General features: G+C 42.7%; 2 protein-coding genes across 4 annotated transcripts; one reads left to right on the plus strand and one right to left on the minus strand.

Annotated features, from left to right (window-relative positions):
* Window positions 1-10,554: 10,554 nt before the first annotated feature.
* On the plus strand, window positions 10,555-19,360 carry klhl21 (kelch-like family member 21). Of its 2 annotated transcripts, none has more exons than XM_040193737.2 (5): window positions 10,555-10,690; window positions 13,769-14,836; window positions 15,615-16,020; window positions 16,587-16,659; window positions 17,039-19,360. In XM_040193737.2, the coding sequence occupies exons 2-5, from the start codon at window positions 13,810-13,812 to the stop codon at window positions 17,366-17,368; spliced, it is 1,836 nt and encodes a 611-aa protein (XP_040049671.2). In that variant the 5' UTR covers window positions 10,555-10,690; window positions 13,769-13,809; the 3' UTR covers window positions 17,369-19,360. The 2 variants fall into 2 exon arrangements, with proteins under 2 accessions (XP_040049671.2, XP_040049672.2); XM_040193738.2 differs by lacking the exon at window positions 10,555-10,690 and adding an exon at window positions 13,156-13,274.
* On the minus strand, window positions 19,087-24,821 carry zbtb48 (zinc finger and BTB domain containing 48). Of its 2 annotated transcripts, none has more exons than XM_040193734.2 (11): window positions 24,642-24,821; window positions 22,781-23,508; window positions 22,327-22,637; window positions 22,144-22,249; window positions 21,974-22,066; window positions 21,793-21,879; window positions 21,463-21,617; window positions 21,201-21,337; window positions 20,906-21,070; window positions 20,714-20,802; window positions 19,087-20,035 (listed from the first exon to the last, which is right to left on the minus strand). In XM_040193734.2, the coding sequence occupies exons 1-11, from the start codon at window positions 24,652-24,654 to the stop codon at window positions 19,649-19,651; spliced, it is 2,271 nt and encodes a 756-aa protein (XP_040049668.2). In that variant the 5' UTR covers window positions 24,655-24,821; the 3' UTR covers window positions 19,087-19,648. The 2 variants fall into 2 exon arrangements, with proteins under 2 accessions (XP_040049668.2, XP_040049667.2); XM_040193733.2 differs by having other exon boundaries at window positions 22,781-23,511; window positions 24,642-24,810.
* Between the last annotated feature and the right edge of the window lie 17 nt (window positions 24,822-24,838).

Consider the following 24,838-nt stretch of genomic DNA (forward strand, 5'->3'; position numbering starts at 1 on the left):
TGCAGATGAACGGCGCCCGGCCTTCCTCCGCGCTGAGCAACGGTGATCTGAGCCCCAACGTGGCAACGTTATTGATGCGTTGTTTAACACTGAGTAGAAAGACGCGGGGGGAAGATACGCAAACAATGCTGTTGTCAATCCGTATGCAGATTGCGTACATTATACAGCTACAGCTTGCTCATCACCTTCAGCTTCACTTTATTTTAAGTGCACACTATCCAGGGAGTAATAAGTCAGCAAAAAAAAAAGAAAAAAAGGAAAAGAAAACCTGATGTTTTAAATTCAAGTGCACACACACGGCACTGCAGGCCGATACAGGTTCAAGTGTTAATATGAGAGCGCTGTGGAGGTTAATCATTTTCAAAGCAGGGTAAACAGAAGCAAGATGCGTTTTCAATCTGGATTTTAAAGTATCAACAGAGCTTGGGCATTGCAGTGCCAGATTCTTCCATAGAAGTGGACAAAGGCTCAGGCACCAAAATAGGTTTTAAAGGGTGTGATGGAGTACGTTGTGAAATAGGATTGAGGGAACCGATCCATTTTCAGCCCTACAGGTAAGAGGTGGAGGCGGAAGAAGGCCGCTTGTGTTACATACTGGATGTGTGGCTGAAATTTAAGAGAGCCATCCGATGTTATTCCCAGATTTTTAACGATGTCAGTCCGAGGTCAAACAGCGGAAACCAAAAATCTATTTCCGACCCGGCGGTGCGGTTCTTTAACAAGCGAAACAAGCGTACACTGACGGATTGCAGCTACTGCTGCAGCTCTTCCCTCGGTGTGTACAGTAGATTATTGTAGCAGAGTGCTACTTCCATCAGGTCTGACTGCAAACGAAGGCGGAGAGGATCAATGAGGTCTTTGATCCATTCTCTGGGTTTTAAGTGATGCAGAAGAAAGGATCTGCTTTGGGAGTTAGAACCTCAGAGACAATGAAGATTATAAGAAGCAGCTTGTTTTATGTTGCATTTGATACTGGATTGGATATTTTTGAATATGCAAAAATCACCTAACCAGAGCTTTAGTTTTTTTAAATTTACATTGATACCTTTATTTCCCCCCCCAGCAAATCCAGCGCCAAATATACGTCCCACATTTTCTTTTTGCAATCAGCTGTCCTTATTTGTTCAATTTCATTCAGCAAATATTAGCATGCTAATATGCAAAACTAAGACTGAAAGCATAAAACATTAGATCTAAAAACATCAGTGTGCAAATTGTCTGTAGACTCGTAGACTTGTTTATGACGACCCTGTTAACAATGGGTTGTCACACAATATTCATGGCATTTAAAAATATGCTTTTGCAATATATTTTTGCAATGACTTTTCTTGTGAGCTTGTTTAGGTTCATCCTTCTGGCTTGAGATTTGGGAGACGTGCTGTTCTGCCAACGGCAGTTTGTTTACAAGCCAAAAAACTACTCAGCGTGGTGGAAGTGACCTCATCCTCCGTGTGAGTCACTCACGCTTGCAGTTGTCTGGTAAAGTGTTGATCATCGGGTGGCGAGCCGGATCACATGATGAAACTCACTGATTCTGTGGATAAAGGTCGGATGATGTGGAATTATTACAGTCGTTGCGTCACTTTGCTGGTTGAACACTTTGATCCAGACTGAAATACCTTCAACAATTCGGTAACATGTGAAATGTGTGATTAAGATTACTGACTTGGATTATCTCCTGACCTTTCCTCGAGTGCTCACATGAAGTTAAGATTTTATATATATTTTCTAAATGTCTTGACCGCAATGGAAAGGATTCCCATTAAATTTAGAAAAGGTTATTATGGTGCCTGGAGAATGTCTCTCAATCGTGAATTACTTCTGTGCCCCTGAGTTTTCAGACCTACTACTGCGGTGAAATCCCTAAAACAGGCACTGTTATCTTCATTCATCTGCTGATGTATTTGATGACTCTCGCCACCAAGAGGTTTGCAATTGCCGATTTAAATTAAATATTTTAGTTCAAATGCAATATCTTAAGTGATCCCTCAACTTTTCATCTATAAATCCATCCTCAGGTCAAAATTCTCCCATCATACTTGGTGTTTGATGCTAATTAATAAATATTAACATGTTCCACATCAAAATAACAACAGACCAATAACGATAGCTGAGAAAAATATATTATTATCCTGTATTTTGATTTATTTTGTTACGTTCAACTCCTGCCGAGAGTCGACTGCCTTTGGTACAAATCACACTGTTATGGGCTCACTACGTGATAACAATAACTTAATAAAAGACATTAATAATACATTTTTTACTGTCTTGTTGTGAAAAGGGTTCTCTCGACAAATAGTTCATCACAACACATGAGCAGGAGATTGTTGTTACACTCACTTTTCATATGCTCTGTGCACTAGAGAGAGGAGGTCCGATGTGTTTTAGTCGTTTAAGACATCGAATGCCTGGAACTGAGCAGGAGCTGAAACGCACCGCCAGGAGATGGTAGAGTAAATGAGCATGTTTTCATTATACAGGAGGAAATGTGATCGCTAGTCACCACGGCAACTGAACCCTGGGATTCACACAGGTTGCGTAAATTAAGTCAAAGGGTTGTATGAAAGGAATACATGACACGTGAAATATAGGAGACGTGAAATGTAACTAATCATGCTCGAGGAATCTCACACTATTGAATTGTTTAGTTAAAGAATATGAAGAGTAAAATGCCCACAGAGAACTGCAGGTTTCAGAATATAGTTACTGCAGATGTTGTTTAAGGAAATTCTTAAACCAAATGTGTCATCATGTATTCATCCATCTAGGATTTTGAGCATTTCAATTGCAGGTGATTGAATCAAATGCTCCTAGAAGAATTTGGCTTATAAGCCTTTGCTAAACGTGGGCAAAGCAACTCAGTCCGCCTGCCTTTAGAAGGTGCTTCCACACCCGCGGCCCTTCCTACCTGATATATTCTCCGAAACCTCCGCTTCTCCGAGCATGAAATCGTTCAGACAGAATCACAGGATGTTTGGCTGTGGAGGGGTCGCATGAGTCATTTCTGTGCAGACAAACACAGCCTTGACTTTTGTCTCAGTAGTTTAGAACGCTGATGTAATTCAATTGTAAAATCTAAGAGGCAGAAAATAATTACACAAGAAGCCAAAGGGGGCAATTTGAGTCATTGCCTGATATCTTGGTTGTGGGTCTTAAGGTAATAGGAAATAGGAAAGGAATGTTGGTTTTGGTACTGCTCTGCCGTTGATACTTGTACACACTGGGGAAGAAACAAACATAGAAACACAAATACAAAGCCATGTTATCAAGGATAAACCTGTTTTTTCAACATCTATTGCTCTGTTTACGCAACATTTAGGCTATAATTTCGTGTTCGAAAACACCCGTTCAAAAACCTTGAACCATTCATGTAACGTTAGTAGAATATTGCCACCTGGCGTCAAATAGTTCGGTAATGTTAACTTATTCATGACATAATGAATTGATTAACAAACAGTTAGCCTTAACTGACATTGGGAAAAGCTATTTACTGCGGGAAGCTATATAAAAAAAATATTTAAAACAAAAGTGAAAAGGTCACCATATTTGTCTTAACATACGGAACCACACACCGTGTTGAGTAGCTTTGTGTTTTTAGTGATTGGGACGGGAGGTTCATGTGATGAGCTAATGGTGAAGTAATGATGAGGTAATTCAGGCCATTTTCCAGTCACACTTCTTTTTCCACCCAGAGGAGTCGCCCCCTACTGGCTACTAGAAAGAATGAAGGTTGAGCGCGCTTCCGCATCTGCTTCACTTTTCAGTTTGAATTGCGTCGGGTCGCCTGGAAAAAGAAAAAAAAATCAAAAATTCAGGTTTCAGGTGCTTTAGCCCCTTGAACAGAAAACAAAGAGTTTTCCGTACAAAATCAAAAGGTTTATCTATTTAAGGAGCAAATGTGTTGAAGCCGCAATCCGGCAGGCCGCCCTCAGCAGTCAGCGCTCTTTGTTTCCCTAATGATCAGTTGAGGTCGTCTTCTGCCCACCGACACTCGGTAATCTCCATCCATAATAACACAGCTGCCTCAGAGGCAGGAGCCCCCGAACCTAAGCGCCTTTGGTGGGAAGGAAGAAAAGCCGCTCTTCAAAGACAGACTGCGAGCAACATAAGGCTCTCCAGCCCTCCCAGGGTTTAATGCCTTATTATTTTCCGCAGACAGTAGGAAATTGAACAGTTTTGTCAGCTGGGACGCTGCTGCGCTTGTGTCACTTCCTGTGTGCACACTGCGAGGCCGTTCCAGACTGGGAGATGAGTGGAAACTTGCTTTTCATTATTATCGGTTCATTTAGTTGGTGCGTTACATCTGAAGAGTAGTTGTCACGGTGCTGGTGAAGGATCGGTTGTGAACTCAGGAAGAATAATATGATGTATGCAAACATAAAGCCAAATATTGCCATTATCCAAATAATAGGTTCAGTCATGAATCATGAGTTGTGATTCTGCTATTAAAAACTTTGGGTAATATCACTTTTCTTCCTTGCAAAGTAGGATTTGGACAGTTGTTTCTTTATGAAACGGTAGCCTTTTGATTACAAAATAATCATAGAGAGCAAGATGACTAACGGCTACTCCAACGCTCTCATGTTTGATCAGATGGATAATGAAATTCATTTTTTGTACATAAGAGAGTAGTTAGCATCTGGTGCTATTTCCGTTTGACTGTGTCACTGTGCGCCTTGTAGCCCCGAGCCATCTATCACACATACATAGATTGTGTGACAGCATAATTAATTATGTTCGGGGGGCAAACCGGCAGAGGGATGTGTGAGGATCCGTATGCAGTGGAGGAGAGGTAACGTATCATTTCTTGTTTGAACGAGGAGAATGGTATAAAGATAAATGGAACCACAGTAACAATTCGCTGATGTCTTAGAAAAACGCTCTCTAGCAATCTCCAAATAATTTATTTTTCAGAAGGATAAATGGCATCCAAACTTCTATTTAGCCACTTGGATGCCCTCTGTGGCAGCATAAACTATCATAATATTCTATTTGAAAGACTGAGAAGGGGCATTTCGGCGATTTTTCCTGCAAATGCAGAGAGAAAGAGAAAAATGTGCAGATATCAAACTACATTTATCTAAATGTTACCTCAGCAAATGCAGATGTGGCAACAGAGGTAATATCTCAAGTAGTGTCCCACTCATAAGTAGCACATGAGTGGATTATACTACAGCTTATCATGTCGGCAGTGAGCACCAGGCAAGGAGATAACCATGCCTTCAGAAATTATTAATCACAATAAACCAACCAGCTGAAGTGTTCTTTCCCCCAGTGAACGCATCAGCAACAGAAAATAAACCTGCTTTACATATAAGATAGCCTGTAATATGCAACTGCAAGCACAGCACAGCAAAGACTGATGACTGCGTGCAGAAAAAGTTCCCTAAATATACAATAGAATTTAGGGAACTAAACAAACAAAAGGGGCAATGTTTTGGGGTTGTACCTTTTCATCGCGATTCCTCAGGAACCCCCGGGGGAGGGGGGGGGATTTCTTCTAATTTGGAACGAACGTCCACCTGGAATCAGGGATGTCGCGATTAGGTCAGAGGCTACTGTGACCTCCCGCCCGCCGCATTCCCGTGAATGTGATGCATCGGGACCGCCTGTGAGGGAAATTCATTACATCCGATACAAACATCCTGATCCACACCTGAACTCAAGGAGGAGCTAATTAGAATTTGGTGGTCCAAGACCTACACGAAATGAAAATGCCAATTATTAAAATTTCACTGGAACGTCTCGCAGGATACAATGATGAAGGAATGACATTTTGAACAGAGATGAATGTAAACAGCAACTTGATTGGTTGGTTGGAGGCATACCAATTATTTTAGTCATGATTATGCTTTCCAATTTTCTTTTATTCAGCAGTTCGTTGGACAGAATTACTCAGCAGCCAAAAAAGATGACCTACTTTTATCATCAAGATTTGTGGCAATGATAATTATGCTGTATTTTTCAATGTTGTCGTAATCAACAAAGGGAACGTAAACTGCGCCGTTTCAATGGGTAGTTTGGCATCAACCATATTTTACACATGAGTCGCAGCAACGCCACATTTAACAAGGGATTAGTGCTTACGATTATAGGACCCATGAAGATGTACTTCATGCCATGGTTGTTAACAAATGAACAGTTGGGCTCTTACAAGATGAAAAAACACAAAACAAAATGCTTGGTATGGATCATCTTTGAGCAATGGGGGAGCCCATTACAATGATCTCCCTCACTACCCGATAAACATTATGGCAGCTGCAAGACATTAAATTGTTAAGTGGTGTTGGGGAAATGTGCAAAAGGTACAGTGAATTGAGTTCTACATGTTGCAGGATGCAGTGAGGAGCCATGAGGTGGCATTTTAATAAACAAAATTCCATTTTCATTTAGCCTTAAAAACATAATTGAGTTGTTATTTTAGAGCAAACCACATACTTATCCTAATTATGAATAAATAAATTGGTGGAGGAATCCCAGTATAAAAGAAACTCCTAAATTAAATTGAATTATTCAGTGTTGTAACTGAAATAAATATGCCCCTGTGTACATTTTGCAAACATTGTGAACAACCCTAAATTATCATGCAAATAAACATAATAAATAATGATGCCATTTTAAATGCATGACTAATACAGAATGATGCATATAAATAGACATTTTTAAACCCTACTTCAGCTACTCTGAACCACCCCTGCAGCAGCCTGACTCTGTGTGGACAGTTAACCACAATAAAGTTGTGTTTCTTCAATATTTTATGCCGACGCTACGGAATGTTTTGCTTCACCTAGATCTACAAATAATAGACCCGCTTATTCGCCCAGCCCAGGGTGCGCTATTATAGGCCCCATCAAAGCCGTCACCACATGGAGAGGCACCGCTGTGCAACAATACATTGGAAATTCAATTAACCAAAGCACATCTTGACCTTTGATATCGTCGGCCAACATAAAAGGCTATTATTGTCACGTATTGTTGTACAACTCTTGTACATGTGTGAGAAAAATATGTGTGCACGTCAGCTTTGTTTTCAAACTTTTGCAACTTCAATATTTTCCACCTCCATCAGCAACCCTTTGTGCGTCTTTTTATTTGCCTCCTCTCGCTTTCTCTTTTATTCCGTTTCTCTCAGACTTCACATTTATGCAACTTCTGTCGTAATGCCATTCCAAGCTGCGGTTTGTCGCATCAATCATTCACACACACGCACACACAGAGTGTTCTGTGCTTGAATATGCAACACAGCATCACAACAATACATTTTAACTTACCACGAGTGCTATAGACGTAACTGCTGTCCAGTCTGGCTGCTGTTCCGTTAGAGGGCTTTCCGAGGTTTGTCTGTTTATGCTCATAACAAGAGAAAATGTGGAAATTAGTTGATAGATTGAGTAATTGATGTCTTGATGAGTTATGCACTGAATATCTGCTGTTTATCATACAAAACTCTGTCACGAGTATTTATTAAGTGGCTCACCTACAAATCATTAAATTAAAACAAAAAACACATTAACATTCACAATCAAGTTCTGAACTGCATCAACATTCATCCATAAAAGAAGGAACTAGAAATAATGTTCTTATAGTATTAATATAGTTGTTGTTTAATGGTGCAACCTTGTTTAAACTTGCTAGAAGTTATTCAAAGCTTTGGAAGGACTTTGCATACAACCATATTAAATAATGGATGTACAATTCGCATGTAAACTTGATTAATTAAAAGTAACTAAGTCTGAGCTCGCCTCATATAAACAGACAGGCTTACTACTAATCCTTACAGACACTGGAATTTAGTCGAGGACACCCAGAAGCATTAGAGCAGGATAATCATTTTAAATTATTATTCTGTAATCAATGAGAGAGATATTATATTTGTCCTGAGAGTTATTGGCTCAACACATGTTGAGTGTGGCCATAACATAAATAATATAGAATGTCTCCATCTAGTGACTGAACGGGTGCAAACACTCATTTTGAAAATGTGCCATTTGTTCATCTATCACTTGTTCTTGGAGGAAGTCCATAGTTTTTACAGTGTTTACAAATTAGATGGCGCCACAAGTGTGTATCCGTACACTCTCCGTACACATGCAGAGACATCCATGAACATCCAATTTGTCGTGACCACACTGACTAAGAATACAGAGTAGTATTTACGCAAGTTAAATAAGCATCTTATGAAAAATATTTAATGTGGGTGTAAATTTAAGGAATTCAAGTAGTTCAACATATAACACCTTGTTTTTACACTTCTCTCTTTGTAGTGATTCAACAAACAAGATGTAACGTGTTGAATTTAAGAGATACAGTTAGATTTTGTTACCTTTCGGACACCCTGGTTAGTTTTCAGTCTTATGCTGGTTGTGTCGGCGTAATTATCCTAAAGCGTGGGGTATCAATTGTGTTTTTACTCGCCAAAAAAGTCAAGCATTTCCCCACAAGAAAGTCGTGATTACATTTTTAAAACTAAATCTGTATGTTTTGGCCCATAAGGCCTAACTATACTTTCCTGATCCCTCAGAGGTAGAAAACGTTAATTACTAAATCTCACTTAAGTGATAGAAAATGTCGGTTGTTAGGAGACCCTTTCTGAGCAGCTCGTTTTGCAGAATTTTGTGCACTGCGCATGTCACTGTGACCCCTGTGGAAGTTGTCTGTCATCAATTCTCACATCTGCAAAGCCTGAAGGACAAAAATAGGTCGGAAAACATTCAACAGCAGGTCACTCTTAATTACACTGGAACGGGTAATTTACTTACTAGTTTACATTTCACACTCCGGGCCATCATCTGTGTCTTCCCTTCCTGCAGAATGAGCGGCAAAGGAAGATAACACGCGTCCTCTGTGGACTGAATATTAAGCAGTTTATTGGAGTCAAATATGGAATCGCCTTCGGGGACATTCCCAGTCAGTGTTAGAAAAAAAAACTGCTGAGAAAAGTTGATGGACGAATTATTGCATTCATTCCAGAATCATTTGAATTTAATCCTTTTATTTTGTGACAATTTTGTTAGTTTAGGCTTCGTGATGACTTTGTCTAATAGTTTCTAGGCATATATTGAATGCTTAAGCAAGCATACATCTCACAAAGAAGGTTTATATGCACAAATGATTGGTTGTGAATAGATACATTTTCCAAGTGTGGGCAGTGGCAGAAGAAAATTGTTCATGACTCTTTTAATGAGAAGATGAGAGAGAAAAAATGGCTAAAACTTGGACATTAGAGGCAAGTTAATGCTCATTTTTTTCATTAGAATGTTGTCTTACTCTGACTAAAAACACAGCATTGTTCAAAAGGTGACATGAATTAACTTTCAAAGCACTAATTAATTAAATGTTTATGAGTCTTTGAATAAGGAAAGTTTGGGGTCGGTAATTACCTCACAATTTAATCGCTATGGAAACCGTACAGATTAGCTATTAAAGTGTATTCATTTTGTACCTCGCAGCCACTTCTCAAAGTGAAATAGCTACAACTTACTGATATGACATTAACATGTAGAGCAGAATGTTGATGGACTGATCCCCCCTGACAGTTTTCAGCGAGCCGGAACCATGACTTTGAAAACAAAGCAGCTGAGAGTTCAGGCGTCATTCAAGTTTTTACACCTTCGTTTTCCAGTGTCACAACCTCTCATATCTCATTTTTTGAGATATGAGCCTTTTGGTTCATTCTGTAGCACCACCAGCAGGGCTCGCCATTAAACACAATTTTATTTCCTTTTTCCAGACAATGCCAACCTTTTTGAAACAAGCACATAGTACAAAAATCCATTGATGTTTCTCTTTATATAGTGACAACTTAGGGTCCCGTGTGAATATGGAAGCCCATTTCTGCAATCTATTGAACACTTTCTTCAAAAAATAACTTGTACCTCCAAAGTATGGTACAAAAATATTATTCCTAGCAATGTTTTAGCCGCTGGCTGATACTGTTGAGCTTCTCTTGACCTTGAAATCAGTGGAGCAATGAAAGCATTGACATTTAAGGGAACCTTCAGGGTTTTTTCAGACATTACTTCGTGCTCCCTAAGTCTTCTCAATGTTATGTAATCCAATGGGAGTGTTTGATGCAATGGAGGGTGTTTTAAAATCAGAAATATTTTAATGTAATTTTTCTCATTTATATATTGCATATATTGCAAGTATTTGCACGAATGCTGTTTTGGGCTGAGAGTTTTAGATGTTGCGTTCAGGTACATATTCCAAGCGTATATTTTGTGTGTTTTGTTGCTGTTATTGTTTTTTAATACTTATTTGTATTGTACTAATAGTAGGGGTAATAGTTTCGTGTTGGTAAGTGTGCTTTTATTGATCATTATTGAGATGTGAAAGAATGAGTAGGGATCAATAATAAAATATAGACTTACTTGACACTTGAACAAATAGTAAAGCTACGATACACCACAATGTATGATCACACACAATCCTCAATATAACCTTGCACACAGCATTTATTTTACAAGGTTACGAGGTTTGTTATACCGTCCCATGACCAAGGATGGTCATAGAATTGTATGCGTGATAAGTGTGATAATTCCGACAGCACGTGAAGGCAACATTTATTACAGTTGACGGTATCATGGCGCAGGGAGGCCGAAGAGCTGCACGGCATCAGACAGCTCGATTAATACGCTGTTAAATCTTAATAATCCCCCAAACTTTTAACACCAAAGGAAGAGAGATAGCGGTGAGTTGGCTGAAACTGAGTTGGTATCTTCATTTACCTTCGTTTTTGGTTCCAAACGGAGGATAGATTGACAACAGCGGTGCGTGAACTTATGTCCGAGAGAAAAAAACAACGCCACGAGACCGTTGTAAACATCACTTTTATATTGGTGTCTCGCAGTTATATTATAATTATTGGTAACGTTCTATAGACACAAATTCCACAAACGTGGAGCACGCAATGTTACACGGATGTTATTCTTTTGATTTTGTCTATATGTTATGCGAAAAGTGAATCAGCAATTAGCTAGACCAAGTTGCTAAACAATGTTCCTTGCGAGTCTTAAGAAGTAACGGTTAGCACTTCGTGTGTGTGTGTGTGTGTGTGTCTGTGTGTGTCTGTCTGTGTGTGTGTGTCTGTGTGTGTCTGTCTGTGTGTGTCTGTGTGTGCGTGTGGCTTCAGGCATTATGTATCTTGACTTATGGACCAGAATTTGCTAAATGACTTCATTTGAATATTATCAGGGGCTTTGAGAAGTGAGGCCTCACTGCTCACATGTGGACTTGTATTGTAACAAGTGGTGGTTTTATTTATACTTCTACTTCCCTACAGTTTGTCCTACTTTATGCGCCACTGCATTTGTTCATTTTTAGTTCATTTTTTTTATAGATTTATATTACAAACCTAAGAAACACACACCCAGCAGTATACATGGTAATTAAAAAACCAGCTCCACCTTCAGCTGCAACCTGAAGTGTTGTTTAGGCCAACGCACAAATGAACCAATGGTTATTAAACAGTAATGCATGTTATCCTGATGTGGCCCATTTGTGAGTCAGCACGTATAGGCCTTGTTTCAGGAGTTAGAGGAATGTAGGAGGAGTTGAAGGAGCACATTTGCTTGGTATTTGAAATGATTCCTTGTGGTTTTCTAATATAAAAACAGACCTTCTGGGTGGCTCTAAAATTCCCCTTGCCCTGCTGTACTAATACAAAATGAATAAATAATGTTCTGCTTTGCTTCACTTTGCGTCGTGAAAATGTTTAGTCAAGTCATAATTTCACCAAATCACAAATCCGGGGGGGGGGGGGGGGGGAAACCAGCCACATCATGCAAATGCGTTCCATGCCGGGGTAGTTTTCTGTGGAAATTTGCCCCAGCAGTGAGATCAGCTGTGAGCCCACTGGGTGCTGTGACCGTGAGCACCACGTGCAGGACAGATCCTTCTAGAAAATGTCCCTCTTTTTATATTCTCTGACATGTACAACACAAGCGGCCTGATACGTGCAGCCCGAGATAGTGAATGTGAACCGCCGAGGGGATTCGGCCAGAGAGCTGTTTTCCAGGTTAGGATCATTTACTGAGATAACAAAAAATAATAACATAAAAGATTGTGCGTTAAAGTTGTCCGTACGCGCACACTGTTGTAGCACGTAATGAAAGCGATGCTGATCCTTCACACTCGGCCCTGTGTCACTCAGAGTCTTCACATCTATTATTGGCCTCCCCCTCACCTTTTGTTCTCCGCCTTCATTTGACAGTATACATTTCTTTTGGCTATTCTCGGATCTGGTTGGTAAACACGGCGATCATAAATTGCCTCCTGACCCGACGAGTTGCGGCTTTGCGCTTTGTGATTATGTGTTTTGCGAAAGATGAAAAAACAGGTCAAACATAGAGACAAAAAAAAAAAAAAATACAGAAAACAATGACTTTTTTAATGTTTGTAAGAGAGGACAGTGGGAGAAATATACGCAGCCGAATAAAAAGGAAGCTCACAATGTCCATGTAAGGAAATGCCATTATAAACACAATTCCTTCCACAGAGGTTAGGGGTGTTTTAGGTGCAGGTTCTGTGTTGAGAGGTCCCGTGTGCCCTTCGGTGGGAGGAGGGGGGGCACTTTGATCCCTCACACACTTAAGCACAGTATGTGCACCGATGCATTGTTGATCCCCCATGTGGAATGTGTGTTCATTCCGTTTTGGCCTGAGGACCTTGGGGGGGGGCTTCATTACAACCTTTAAACAAATCTATGTAAGGAGACACTTATGTATTTTGAGACGCAAAGGTTGTTTCAAAATATTGACCATAATCCTAGCGAGGCCTTCAACCTGTTCTCACCTCAGCCTTACTAGCCAGTTTTTTGGGCATTGAAAACTAAATACAGCTGGTAAATGTACAGCCTTCACTCTCATGGCCGCTACAGTTCGATAGGAAGTACGCTCGTTCCCGTCGGTCAGCGGCGGTCGGGGGAGCAGGTCTGCGCTCCCGCTGTGGAGACTTTGGAAACCCGGCTGCAGAAAGCTGTGTGCCGGGTGGGGAGGCCTCGGGCTCAGTGGTGGGCTCCTCTCTCAAAGACCACTTACTTATCGCTGACCGACCACAGAGACATACCAGTGGGGGTGCTCATAGTCTGCCCACGGCCTGTTAGGTGTTCTCCCCCCCTGGACGCACACCCCCTCCCGCCCTTGCCTGGAAATGGACACTGCTGGTGTATTTATAGCCCTGGAGCACAAGCGAGCTCTGTATCTTATCGAGAGAGAGCCGTGCTGAGCTTTGCTGTCGGGTTTTGTAACTGAAGCGTGCTTAGAGGGGCTCATCAGGTAGGAGAGAGAATGGCTTAAGAATGCATTTATTTAAATGAAGTCACGAAACCTGCAGGTTTAGTTGTGTAGTTTCTGAAGTAACCAACTCCTTATTAGTGTAGTTAACTGCATTTGTAGTAAACTGCAACGTTTCATGTGGCAGGTGACATCATGCATCCGCTTTGCATCCGCTTTTTAAAAATTTGAAACCTTTTTTAAATGTTTGAAAGTCATCTTTAACCATCACAAGACATAGACATATAATCCTATTGTTCCAGGTCCTCAATTTTATGGATTTTGAGTGATTGTAAACTGAATATCTTTTGAATTTTGTTCAAAAGATGTTGCTTTTTAAAGCAATTTCAACCTTTAACTTATGTAATAGCTATTTTTTTTTACATTTGACGCACAATATTGTAACTTAGTGGCAGTGCGACATGGTGTTCAACCCACTGTTGAGATGTAACGTGTGATGGGTTGACACTTGATGAGTGTTTCTCCGTCTGTTTCAGACAAAAGAATTCCTTCTGACCCCAACCCGACCAGAGGCGAGATGGAAATGCCAGCCCTGCAGACGCAACCGTCCACCCTTCCTTTCTTCGACACGGCCCACGCCTTCAACCTCCTGCGGGGGATCCACGAGCTGCGGGCCGAACGCAAGTTCTTTGACGTGACTCTGTCCGCCGAGGGCCGCGAGTTCCACTGCCACCGCACGGTGCTGGCCGCCGCCAGCACCTACTTTCGAGCTATGTTCGCCGGAACTCTAAAGGAGAGCGCCATGGACCGGGTGGTCCTGCACGAGGTGTCGGCTGAGCTCCTGGGTCTGCTGGTGGACTTCTGCTACACCGGGAGGGTCACCGTCACGCAGGACAACGTCGACGTCCTGCTGAAGACGGCCGACCTCTTCCAGTTCCCCTCGGTCAAGGAGGCCTGCTGCGCTTTCCTCGAGCAGCGGCTGGACGTCTTCAACTGCTTGGAGATCCAGGACTTCGCCGAGGCCTACGCCTGCCGCGAGCTGGCCACGAGCGCCCGCCGCTTCGTCCTCAAGAACATAATGGAGCTGGCCAAAGCGACCGACTTTGCGCGTCTGCCGTGGAAGCGCCTCCTCGAGTACGTGTCGGACGACGAGCTGTGCGTCGACAAGGAGGAGGCCGCCTATCAAATCGCGTTGCGCTGGGTGAAGGCGGACCTCCAGCGGAGGCTGCACTACTGGCCCGAGCTGCTCCAGCAGGTCCGCCTCCCCTTCGTCAGGAGGTTCTTCCTGCTGGCCCACGTGGAGAGCGACCCGCTCGTCTACCTGTCGCCCACCTGCCTCCGCATGGTGAACGAGGCGCGCAGCTTCCAGTCGTGCGAGTACGACCGCCACGACCGGCCGTGCCACCGAATGCGGCCGCGGCCGTCCACGGGGCTGGCGGAAATACTGGTGGTGGTGGGGGGCTGCGACCAGGACTGCGACGAGCTGGTCACAGTGGACTGCTACAACCCGCAGACCGGACAGTGGCGCTACCTGGCCGAGTTTCCCGACCACCTGGGGGGAGGCTACAGCATCGCTGCCCTGGGAAACGACATGTACGTCACAGGTAAGACGCTCTGACGGAGGAAATGTGCACGTGTGAGTGTTGCACGGAGGGCGATGGACTTCATCTGGCATGGAGAGGTCACAGACAGCCACACACAGTGTGCAGGCGTTAAGGTCGCTGCGTATACCAGATTCACTGCAGTGTGAACGCGCCACTCGGTAGATTTCCATTCCTGCTCCTCCACCATATGAAATGGCCGTCAGGTCGTGTTTATATAAACAAATCACAGGCTCTTTGGTTTGTGTCCCTGTGAGACCACGGCCGACTGAGGCAGGACAGGTTGTGCCGCCTGCGCAAGAACACAAATTAAGCAGCGTTGGCTCAATAATTACATGTCAGCAATAACTATGAAATGAAACGACAACAACAGCAACAGCATATGATTCCATAATGTCGATGGGTAGATTTGGCTTTTATAATCTAAAATTTGAAGTATTGAGGATATACTTAAAAAAAAACTATTATTTTACTTTTGTTGCTCAGTGGTTGACACAATTTCCTTTTCTTTGTACCTTAAGTGAAGCCTATATTCTTCAGGGACATGATTCGCGGTACCACGCAGCATTACATAATGAAAGCGAGGTTTAAGGCAAGCGCCGATCAATTAATTAATTAATTAAGCCATCTCGTTGTGCAATCACTAATGAATCTTTGATTTTCTACAGCATTGCTGTGCATCTACTGTATTACTGCAGTAGGTCATTCTTTGCAGTTTTAGTGCACCTTCCGAGTCCTTGATGCATATTAACCATCCAGACAACACGCCTGTGTCTTCCAGGTGGCTCCGACGGCTCCCGCCTCTACGACGGCGTGTGGCGCTACAAGTCCAGCGTCAACGAGTGGACGGAGGCGTCGCCCATGCTGAAGGCCCGCGAGTACCACAGCTCGTGCGTGCTGAAAGGTCAGCTGTACGTGGTGGCGTCGGACAGCACCGAGCGCTACGACCACGCCGTGGACTGCTGGGAGGCCCTGCCGCCCATGCTGCACGCAATGGACAACTGCTCCACCACCACGTGCAGCGGACGCCTGTACGCCATCGGCTCCCTGACCGCCGAGGAGACCATGGCCATCCAGAGCTACGATCCCGACACCAACCGCTGGGCCATGGTCAGCTGCGGACAGCTGCCGCCGTGGTCCTTCACGCCGAAAACCGTCACCCTCAAAAGCCTCATCTACTTCATCAGGTGAGGAGAAGAAGGGGACAAACGTTCCACATTTAAGATAAATCATCATTTAGTGTGTGCGTGGGAGAAGAATTGGCTTGGTTCCTTTTTGAAACAGTTATTAAGTGACTGAGATAATTTACTACAGCACTAAAATGTTACTTACTATATTTCTAGTCCACTACATTTGAGAGAGAAATATTGTTAAAATATTGAGAAAATGGTTACTTATCTGATTAAGATATAAAATAAAGCACTTATAAAGTATTACACACTAGCAATGTGTTTCCAAACCTTTTACAAAATCATTCAGTGAGTAATTGATGCATTAGCATTGATGATTTTATTCATAGTAATAAATCCGCATCTGGCTAACACTGCATTACTATTTCATCTAGTAAACACTCCTGTTGTTGTACCACCTGAGTCTCCTTTTTGGGATATGAGTCACTTTTCAGAAGTTCAGAAATAGATATTAGTTCTTGATACGTTGTTGTTTCAACCGTCAGTGAGGTTTGCACAAACACATGTGAAGGAATGATTGATTCAGCAGCAGCAGCTTGACTTTGCTGTGCTTCTATTCGTAGGGATGACTCAGCCGAGGTCGATGTTTATAATCCTCAAAAGAACGAGTGGGACAAAATTAGTCCGATGACCCAGGTTTGTATTTCACATCTGACACTTGTCTCTGAGCATGCTTTTATTAGCCAGCTGTTAGCATCTCTAATAGTTCTGACCTGGGATTAGACGTGTCAACGATGATCCATTAAATATAAAGATGACAACTGCTGCAGTCTGTCACCCATTTATTGAACTGACCACAGCAAAGGGAATAAATGAATTCATGTGGCCTTTTTAATGACTTCACTGATTTCTGCCTCCAATTCCATGATTTGATTTAATATTGTATTTCATCTTAATTAGTTCCTCTCTATTGTCTTTTTTAAAATCATAACCTTTCCTTTGTTTTTGTTACACAATCATCGATTTAGCTGCACGAGTTGTTTAATTCCATTGACATCTCACTCTGTTCCTCCAGGTGCACGTTGGCGGCAGTGTGGCCGCCCTGGGCGGTAAATTATACGTGTCCGGCGGTTATGACAACACCTTCGAGCTGTCCGACGTGGTGGAAGCGTTCGACCCGACCACGCGCTCGTGGACTCTCGCCGGACGGCTTCCTCAGCCGACTTTCTGGCACGGCAGCGTCAGCATATTCCGCCAGTTCATGCCCCAGGTGTCCAGCGCTTTTGAACCTACCGAGATACCCGAGTCCAACGCCATCCACTTGCATCGGCACCATCGGCACCAGGCGCTCCAAAACCTCAACAACAATCTCAACCAGAACCAGGATGTGAACCCAGCGCGCTGAGTTCGGTCCTAGGAGCCCTTGTTACACGTTCGTGTCGGGGGTTTCGGTGCTGCTCAATCAGAACCAGTTTGTGGGATGTGCTCTTTGACCGCGGTGGAAATCAGGTGTTTTCACACTGAAAAGCTCGCCATCAAAAGGGGGCGGGGGTTATTATTCAGTTAAGGAGGGCGTTCGTAGTGTTGCACTTTTCTGTTTGCGTGAAAACTGACATTTGTTTAAATATTCAAAAAGGACAAAAATAAAAAAGTCTGAATGTTGGATAGTCGGTTTTCAGAGGTGTCAAGTAGCGAAGTACAAATACCTTACTTAAGTAGATATTTTGGGTATCTATACTTCAGATGACTTTTTACTTCTACTCCTTACACTTTCAGGCAAATATCTGTACTTTCTACTCCTTACATTTTAGAAATAGCCCCGTTACTCCTATTTCATTTTGACTTGTTTTCATTCCGGCTTGTCGTCGTTCAAAAACACACACACACTAAAAAAAGCTATCTAGATAAATCGCACCATCCGGATAGAGTGAATTAGTTTGTGGTTGGATGAGAAGTATAAATATATACAATTCAGACAGTCTATTGTTCTCCGCGATGCACCTGCAGTTCAGTGTTTCCCACCATTATAACAGGGGTTATTCTTTTTTTACATTACTTTTATACTTTAGTTTTGAAACCAGTACTTTTATACTTTTACTTCAAGTCAAACGCTTGAGTTGATACTTCAACTTCTGCAGAAGTCTTTTTAAACCCTAGTATCTATACCTCTACTTGAGTAACGAATGTCAATGCTTTTGACACCTGTGTCGACTTAGTGAATTTTATAATATATATATATTTATATGAGTGGTGGGTTGCATATTGGCAGCTTCCTCCTGAATGTCTTTTTGCCTCGTAAAACCAAAATAGACTCTCCAACAACACTTTGCTTTCCGTGTAAATGCACCTTTAATGTCTTCTGTCCGCTCGTTTTTTTTCCTCATTTTACCTCATTTCGGTGCATCAAGCTTTGATGAGCTTTTAACTGAAGGAGAGCAAAAAAAGGAATAAAAACTCCGCCTACCAGCAGCCAGTCGATTCCACAGTTCTAAACTTGGAAAAGCTGAGCTTTTTGGTGTTAGAAGAGAAACGCTCCATGCATGAAGTGTCACCGGTAAACTTCCTCCTTTAAAGAAGAGCAGCACACAGCAGCTTCCAGTCCCCGGCAGGCCGAAGCGTCTGTGTGCTGTAGTCATTTCTCAGAAAGAGTGATAACCTGTTTACATTCCAAAAAAACAGTGGTAATCACAACTGATATCCAGCTCTAAAAAGAAGTGCTGTACGGGACAGTTTGAAGGCTCAGTTTCCTTCAACTGCCGAGTCCAAAGTTTATTGCAACTCAATCAATATTAGTCTGCATTTATCCTTTTCATTTCCACCGTCTGCAAAGACGCCTGCACCTTTGTGAGCGCGCTGGTAAAGCAGCAATCCAACGGCACTGTTAACTACGTGCATTCAAGATATATTGTGTAATGACATCGTAAAACATGACAAATGTGCATGAAGAACTTTCCTTTTAGAATTGTTTTTACGGACATCTTAACGTCTTGTATTTTTATTTAAGAATATATTTGTGCTGTGATTGCTTACGATGTCCCCGCCTTTCAGTTGCAGTCAGAAAAGTAACACCTCGTTCATAAATGTGGGCGACGGGTCGCCAGTAACTGGAAGTGCTAAAGAATCTCAATTTTAGCTTTAACGTTTATTAAGTCTTTTATCAGTCATAGTTTTCATACAAGTTTGTGACGTTACGACATTTTGTCACGTCACTTCCTGTTTGTGTTCTTTTAAATGTTTACAATGTGGTTACCATTTGCAGGTTACTGAAGAATTTTGTCTTAAAAATTGATAGTGGTTGCAGCGGAGTGTGAAAATATTTTCATAAATAGCAAGAACGTGTACACATTTGTTTGTGTGTATATTTGAACAAATAAAATCATAACTTGTGTTATTCCAATTGAGACTTTGATGTCCTTGAGCTGCGTCGAGGATAGTTTAATAAATATTATTTACTTTCCTAGAGAAGAGCAGCAGAAGCCATATTGATTAAATGGGGGCTTAATCAAACAAGCCATAACAGACGGTTTCCCATTTAAACATCCTTCACGCGCATGCAGTCCATTTACAGTTAACTACAAGCATGAGGATCATGACAGTAGCCCAACGTCACCATCACATTTTAGGTGCTCCTCATTCAGGACGTGGTCCTCACAGTAGCTTCCACTCCTGAGTGGTTTCCACACGCTCAGGACGTCTGAGTCTCCTCTGGTCTACTCTCCACCATCTCCTCCAGACCCGCGGTGGACTCGTACGCCTCGGTGTCCTCATGCGTCCGCTGCAGGACTTCTGCTTCAGAGAAAGTCTCCGCAGCCTCGACGCGTCCCAGGCTCTGGTCGGAGACCGCCACCGCCGCCTCCTCCTCTGTGACGGCGCCGCTAGACTCCATCATCTCCCTCGCTGCGTCGCCGGAGTCGGGCCCCGCGTTCGTGGGTTCCCGTTGGTCGGTGGCCGACGCCTCTTGCGCTTCGTTCTCGCCGGCCGTTTCCTTCACGATGACGTTCCTCAGCTTTCTCTGCCGCGGGTTGTAGTTCTCCGTGCGTTTGTGGATTTGAATGTGTCGTCGTAAGTGGGCCTGGAACACGAAACGGGTATATGAGGGCAGAATGGCTCAGTGAATTAAATAAGTCAATGAACAGACAATGAGAATCACATATTATTGTTTGTCATTATTTAAGACATTTCTATGTACATTTGGGTTGAAGGTTTTATTAAGAAAAACGGCTAAATTAATTAACTCAAATTGATCTATTGCAACATGGAAGACAAAATATTGAACTAAATAAATGCATTTCAAGGGAATATCTGCTAAGCTCAGCCTACATTTATGAGACCGCAGTTCTTTTATCTGGATATACAGTATATTACATATATTTTTCACCAAAATGCACCAGAAATGTAAATGTTTCACCTCCTCAAATCCAGATATTATATTTACTTAATTTTCTGCAGTAGTAGAACTTAATGCGTTTGAGAATATTCAGCTTTGATAACCACCTGGCAAAAACAACTATTCTGCAGTTTCAGCCGCATTCCCTGATTTAATTTCGCACAAAGGCTACAATCCCTGCCCACAGAAAAGCGATATTAAAAAGGAGTATAGTGCGAACAGTGGCTGTGCCAGCAAAGCTCAGCAACCACTAACGGCAGGCGCCCAATTCTGAGTCGAGGATCGTTGATTTGAGTCCCATACGGGATGAAGCGGAATGAGAGCAACCAAAAAGTGTGAATGATTGCTTCGCAGCGAGCCCACCTGTCGAGTAAACTTGTAGCCGCAGTCGATGCACTCAAACTTCCTCATGCCCTTGTGGCGACGCAGGTGGACGCGGAGTTGCTCCCTCGCTGATGAGGCCGCGGGAAGAATCACATCAGCAGGTTTGCGTAAAATCCACACGCCATCGCTAAACGTGTACAGCGTTCTGATTACACGTCCCAGACGTCTTACCTTTGAAGGTCTTGCAACAAATGTGACAGCAGTGGGGGCGGCCCTCCTCGTGTTTGCTGGCCTTGTGGCGGATGAGGGCGCCTTTTTCCGTGAAGCGCTGCTCACAAACATCACAGCTGAAGGGGCGCTCGCCGGTGTGTGTGCGGTGGTGTTTGTCTAGACTGGCTGGTATTAAGAAGACGACGATCAATCAAAAAGGAGTCGTCATTACGATACCATTTTTGGGGGATAATCATCACATAATGCGATCTAATCCGTTTAACACAGTTGAGTTGACAATGAGGACGGCTGGTACCTTGCGTCCTGAAGGTTTTGCCACACATGTGACACTGGTAGGGCTTCTCGCCACTGTGGATACGCAAATGCATGTTGAGGTTGTTCTTCTGGGAGAACGCATGGTCACATACGTTGCATACAAAAGGACGCTCATTTCTGTAGAGCACAAAAAAAGAAAAAAAAGACTCAGACAATCTGTACAAATGCTATCAGTTGTAAACAGATGAACATGTGGTATAGAGATGTTTTATGTCCCTCCCCAAAAGCACCCGCTGCGCTACCTGTGGATGGCTTTAATGTGCATCTTCAGGCCGTTTCGACTTGATGCTCGATGGCCACACTCCTCGCACACAAATGGCTTCTCGCCTCGATGTTTGGCTGCTTCGTGCACGCGCTGCTCTGTCCGGGTTAAGAAGGTTTTGGGGCACTGGGGACACTAAAAAGCATTGAAAACATTGTTTTAACAGAATGAAACATGAAATGAAATAGCTTGGATGCAATGGGGAAAAATGATGAAACTGCCAGCTTTGCAAATCAAAGAATAAAATCACTATTTACTGTAGGTACATTGCCAGTAAGTAATGATCGAATAAACAGTTGAGAAAACTTACTGCATGGGGTTTGGGATAGCCATGGACCTTCATCATGTGACTTGTCAAGTTCTTCTTGTGCATAAACTGTTCAGGACATATTGAACACTGAAAGAAAATGATCCATCTTTTTAAGAACTCATTGTAGATGTGATTGTAATTGTGCCGTGTAAATGTTGTGTGTTCGTTGTGTGTTCCCTACCTTGTGCGGCATATCTCCTGTGTGAGACACGACGTGCAGACGGAGCTCTTCTTTCCCATCGAACGTTGAGGAGCATGTGACGCAGGTGTACGTCTGGAATTTAAACACAGCGCTAAAACTTGAGTTCGGAAAAACCTTTGATGATCTTACCTGATATCGGAAACACTCACCTGTACTTTAGCACAGTCTCTGGTCTCGTGCAGCGAAAGATTCTCCTTCCTGAAGTACCTCTTTCCACACTTAGGGCAGCCAAAGGGCCTCTCGCCAGTATGCCGCCTGCGGAGGGAGACGCATTGGTGGCTATTCTTTCAACAATTTTTTAAAGGGGAAAATACCATATACAAGTTGTATACCTGTTGTGGACCTTGAGATAGTATTTGCTCTTGAAGGATTTGTCGCAGATGGGACACTGCACAGAGTCCTTCTTGGAGTCCTCCTCCAAAGTGGAAGAGGACGCCAAGTGGTCTGTTCTACTCTGGACTTTGCACTTCCGTGCCGCCGACGTTGACGGCACTGAGGAAACGGGCTCCTCAACGGGCACGTACTCCTCGTCTGTGTCTTCAGTGATCCCCTCCACCACGTCGTCCTCTTCTTCTTCTTCTTCACCTCCCTCCAGCACCGGGCTGACGGCGTTATCATTCACGTCAATCTGCAAGTCATTTATCTGCGAATGGCGCAATACAAGTGTCATAATAATATACACCATATTTATCTCTACAAAAAAAAAAACACCTACAATTTGCAAATCGTAGGTGTTTTTTTCCATGTTGCAGATATCCACTCATATTAACACTAATCTCTTTTTACCTCAGTTTCACCATTTGGCTGATCTGGGACCTCAACACCATCATCACGCTCATTCTTCATGGCAGCAGGATGAGCCTTCTTGCAGATCTTTGCAGGGGCTGTAAAATCCTCGGTGGGGCCCTCGACAGTCACCAGTCGCCTGGGGCCCTTCACCACACGACCAAAGCGTGTGGTGGTGGTGGGGGTGGTGGCGTCCATGCTACAGTTGCCTGTGGCAACATTAAAGCGGGACTCATCTTTCGTGACAGCCGGCGAGTTCTCTTCTTTGGCTGAACCATAAGGGGTCGGTTCTGATGTGGACTTTCTAGGCCTGCCCCTTTTGCGCCTCAAAAGCACGGGAGCCGCAGATTTTTCCTTGAACTGCTTGCAGAGTGCGAGTGCTTCTGGCACACACAGGCTGACCGCTGCGTCCTGCACCTTCTCGAGGTTGTCAGGGTCCAACTTGAGCTCTCCGGTGTAGACAAAGTTCAGGAGCAGCTCCAGGCCGTCGTTGGGACATTCCTCCAGGACGAACTCCCCGCACGGCGGAGTGGGCACGTTGGACTGTTGGAACAGTTCACTGAAACAGGCGAGGATGTTGCGATGTGCCAAGTGGACTGCCCCATCTCCTACATGCAACGCTGCATCACAAAACATCCCTACTGCCCTCTGCTGGTTTAGGGAGGACAGGACCTGCAGCGCATGGTGGCTCTCTGCTGAAGGCATCTTTCTGGTTTCACTGCAGTCTGCTGCTGCCGAATGTGACACAGGTACATTATACTCCATCGATACAAAGACACTTTACTTCCTATTTGTAACCAATACACAATTCATAGTGACCGTTTAAATCAGGACTGCAACCAGCAACTCATTAAAAAAAAAATCTATTTAAAACAGCAAAAATTCCTAATTTGTATATTTTTTTAGAGTTGATGGATTAGGCTATTAATCAAATTATTCAATTATTATCAACAAAACTAACAGTCAACCAATATTTCAATCATAGATTTATTGTTAGTTAATATTTGTCTTATTAGAGAAACAACTGAATGAGTTTTAGACCGATGGTTGGATAAAAAAGGAAAAACAACCACTGATTGAAACCCTCGATCCCCCCTGCATTTTTTACATAAGCCAAATATCAAATAATATAAGAAATTGCAGATTAGCTGTTGCAAAACCAAGAAGGAGAGATGACAAATATTTAGTGCAAATATAGAATACAACATATCAAATATCAACAAGGTGCAAATCCCAAATAAACACAATGGCAACAATATGTATCAAGTTCATTTTAAGGGCACATGTATGACAATTCTGATAATCCCACATCCCTGATGCAGCAAATATGTGTACTGGTATTGACAATTACTGAAATTAAATAAAGTTAAATTTCCTTGTTTAATAAGTTAAGCTAACTAGATAGATAGATAGAAAATTGTGTGTAGCAGCAGCAGGTATGGTAACATTGTAAACATAAAAGTATTCTGTGTGGAATAAAATGCTATATACATACACATAATACAATAAAATAAAAGCATAACATATACAATTACATTTAAGAATTAAAATGTGTATATATTGTGTGTGAGTATATATAGTATAATACATGAAGTGATATACAGAGTCTGTACAGTGGAGTGGGATATGTATAAAATTATATTAAAGTCTGCAGTGGTTGTATATATATATATTATATGCTTTCGAATATAATATATTGATTATATATATTATGGACTTTTATTTTCCGAGACTGCTCGATCTTGTGACGTTGATATTGATTAAAATGAAACTATTGCAAATCCCTACCAACCTAAGGTACCCACCTCAACGTTTATTTCCTTGCACACATTTAAAGACGATCCCTTAGCGAGGTACTCACCCGACAGCTGCATTCGGTGACTCACATCTGCAAGATCGATAAAAACGGATTATTCATCTCTAATATTGTTAAGCTGCACCTGCTTCAGTATTATATATAGGTAAAAACAAATACGTAGCAAAGCCGCCACATGCTTCGTTTTCGTTTCTTGTAGGCCCCTTAAATCTCTAAAAGGAAGAGGATGTGACGCTATTTAT

The sequence above is a fragment of the Gasterosteus aculeatus genome, chromosome 2, assembly GCF_964276395.1.
Source record: "Gasterosteus aculeatus chromosome 2, fGasAcu3.hap1.1, whole genome shotgun sequence".
In the NCBI taxonomy this organism is placed as follows: domain Eukaryota; kingdom Metazoa; phylum Chordata; class Actinopteri; order Perciformes; family Gasterosteidae; genus Gasterosteus; species Gasterosteus aculeatus.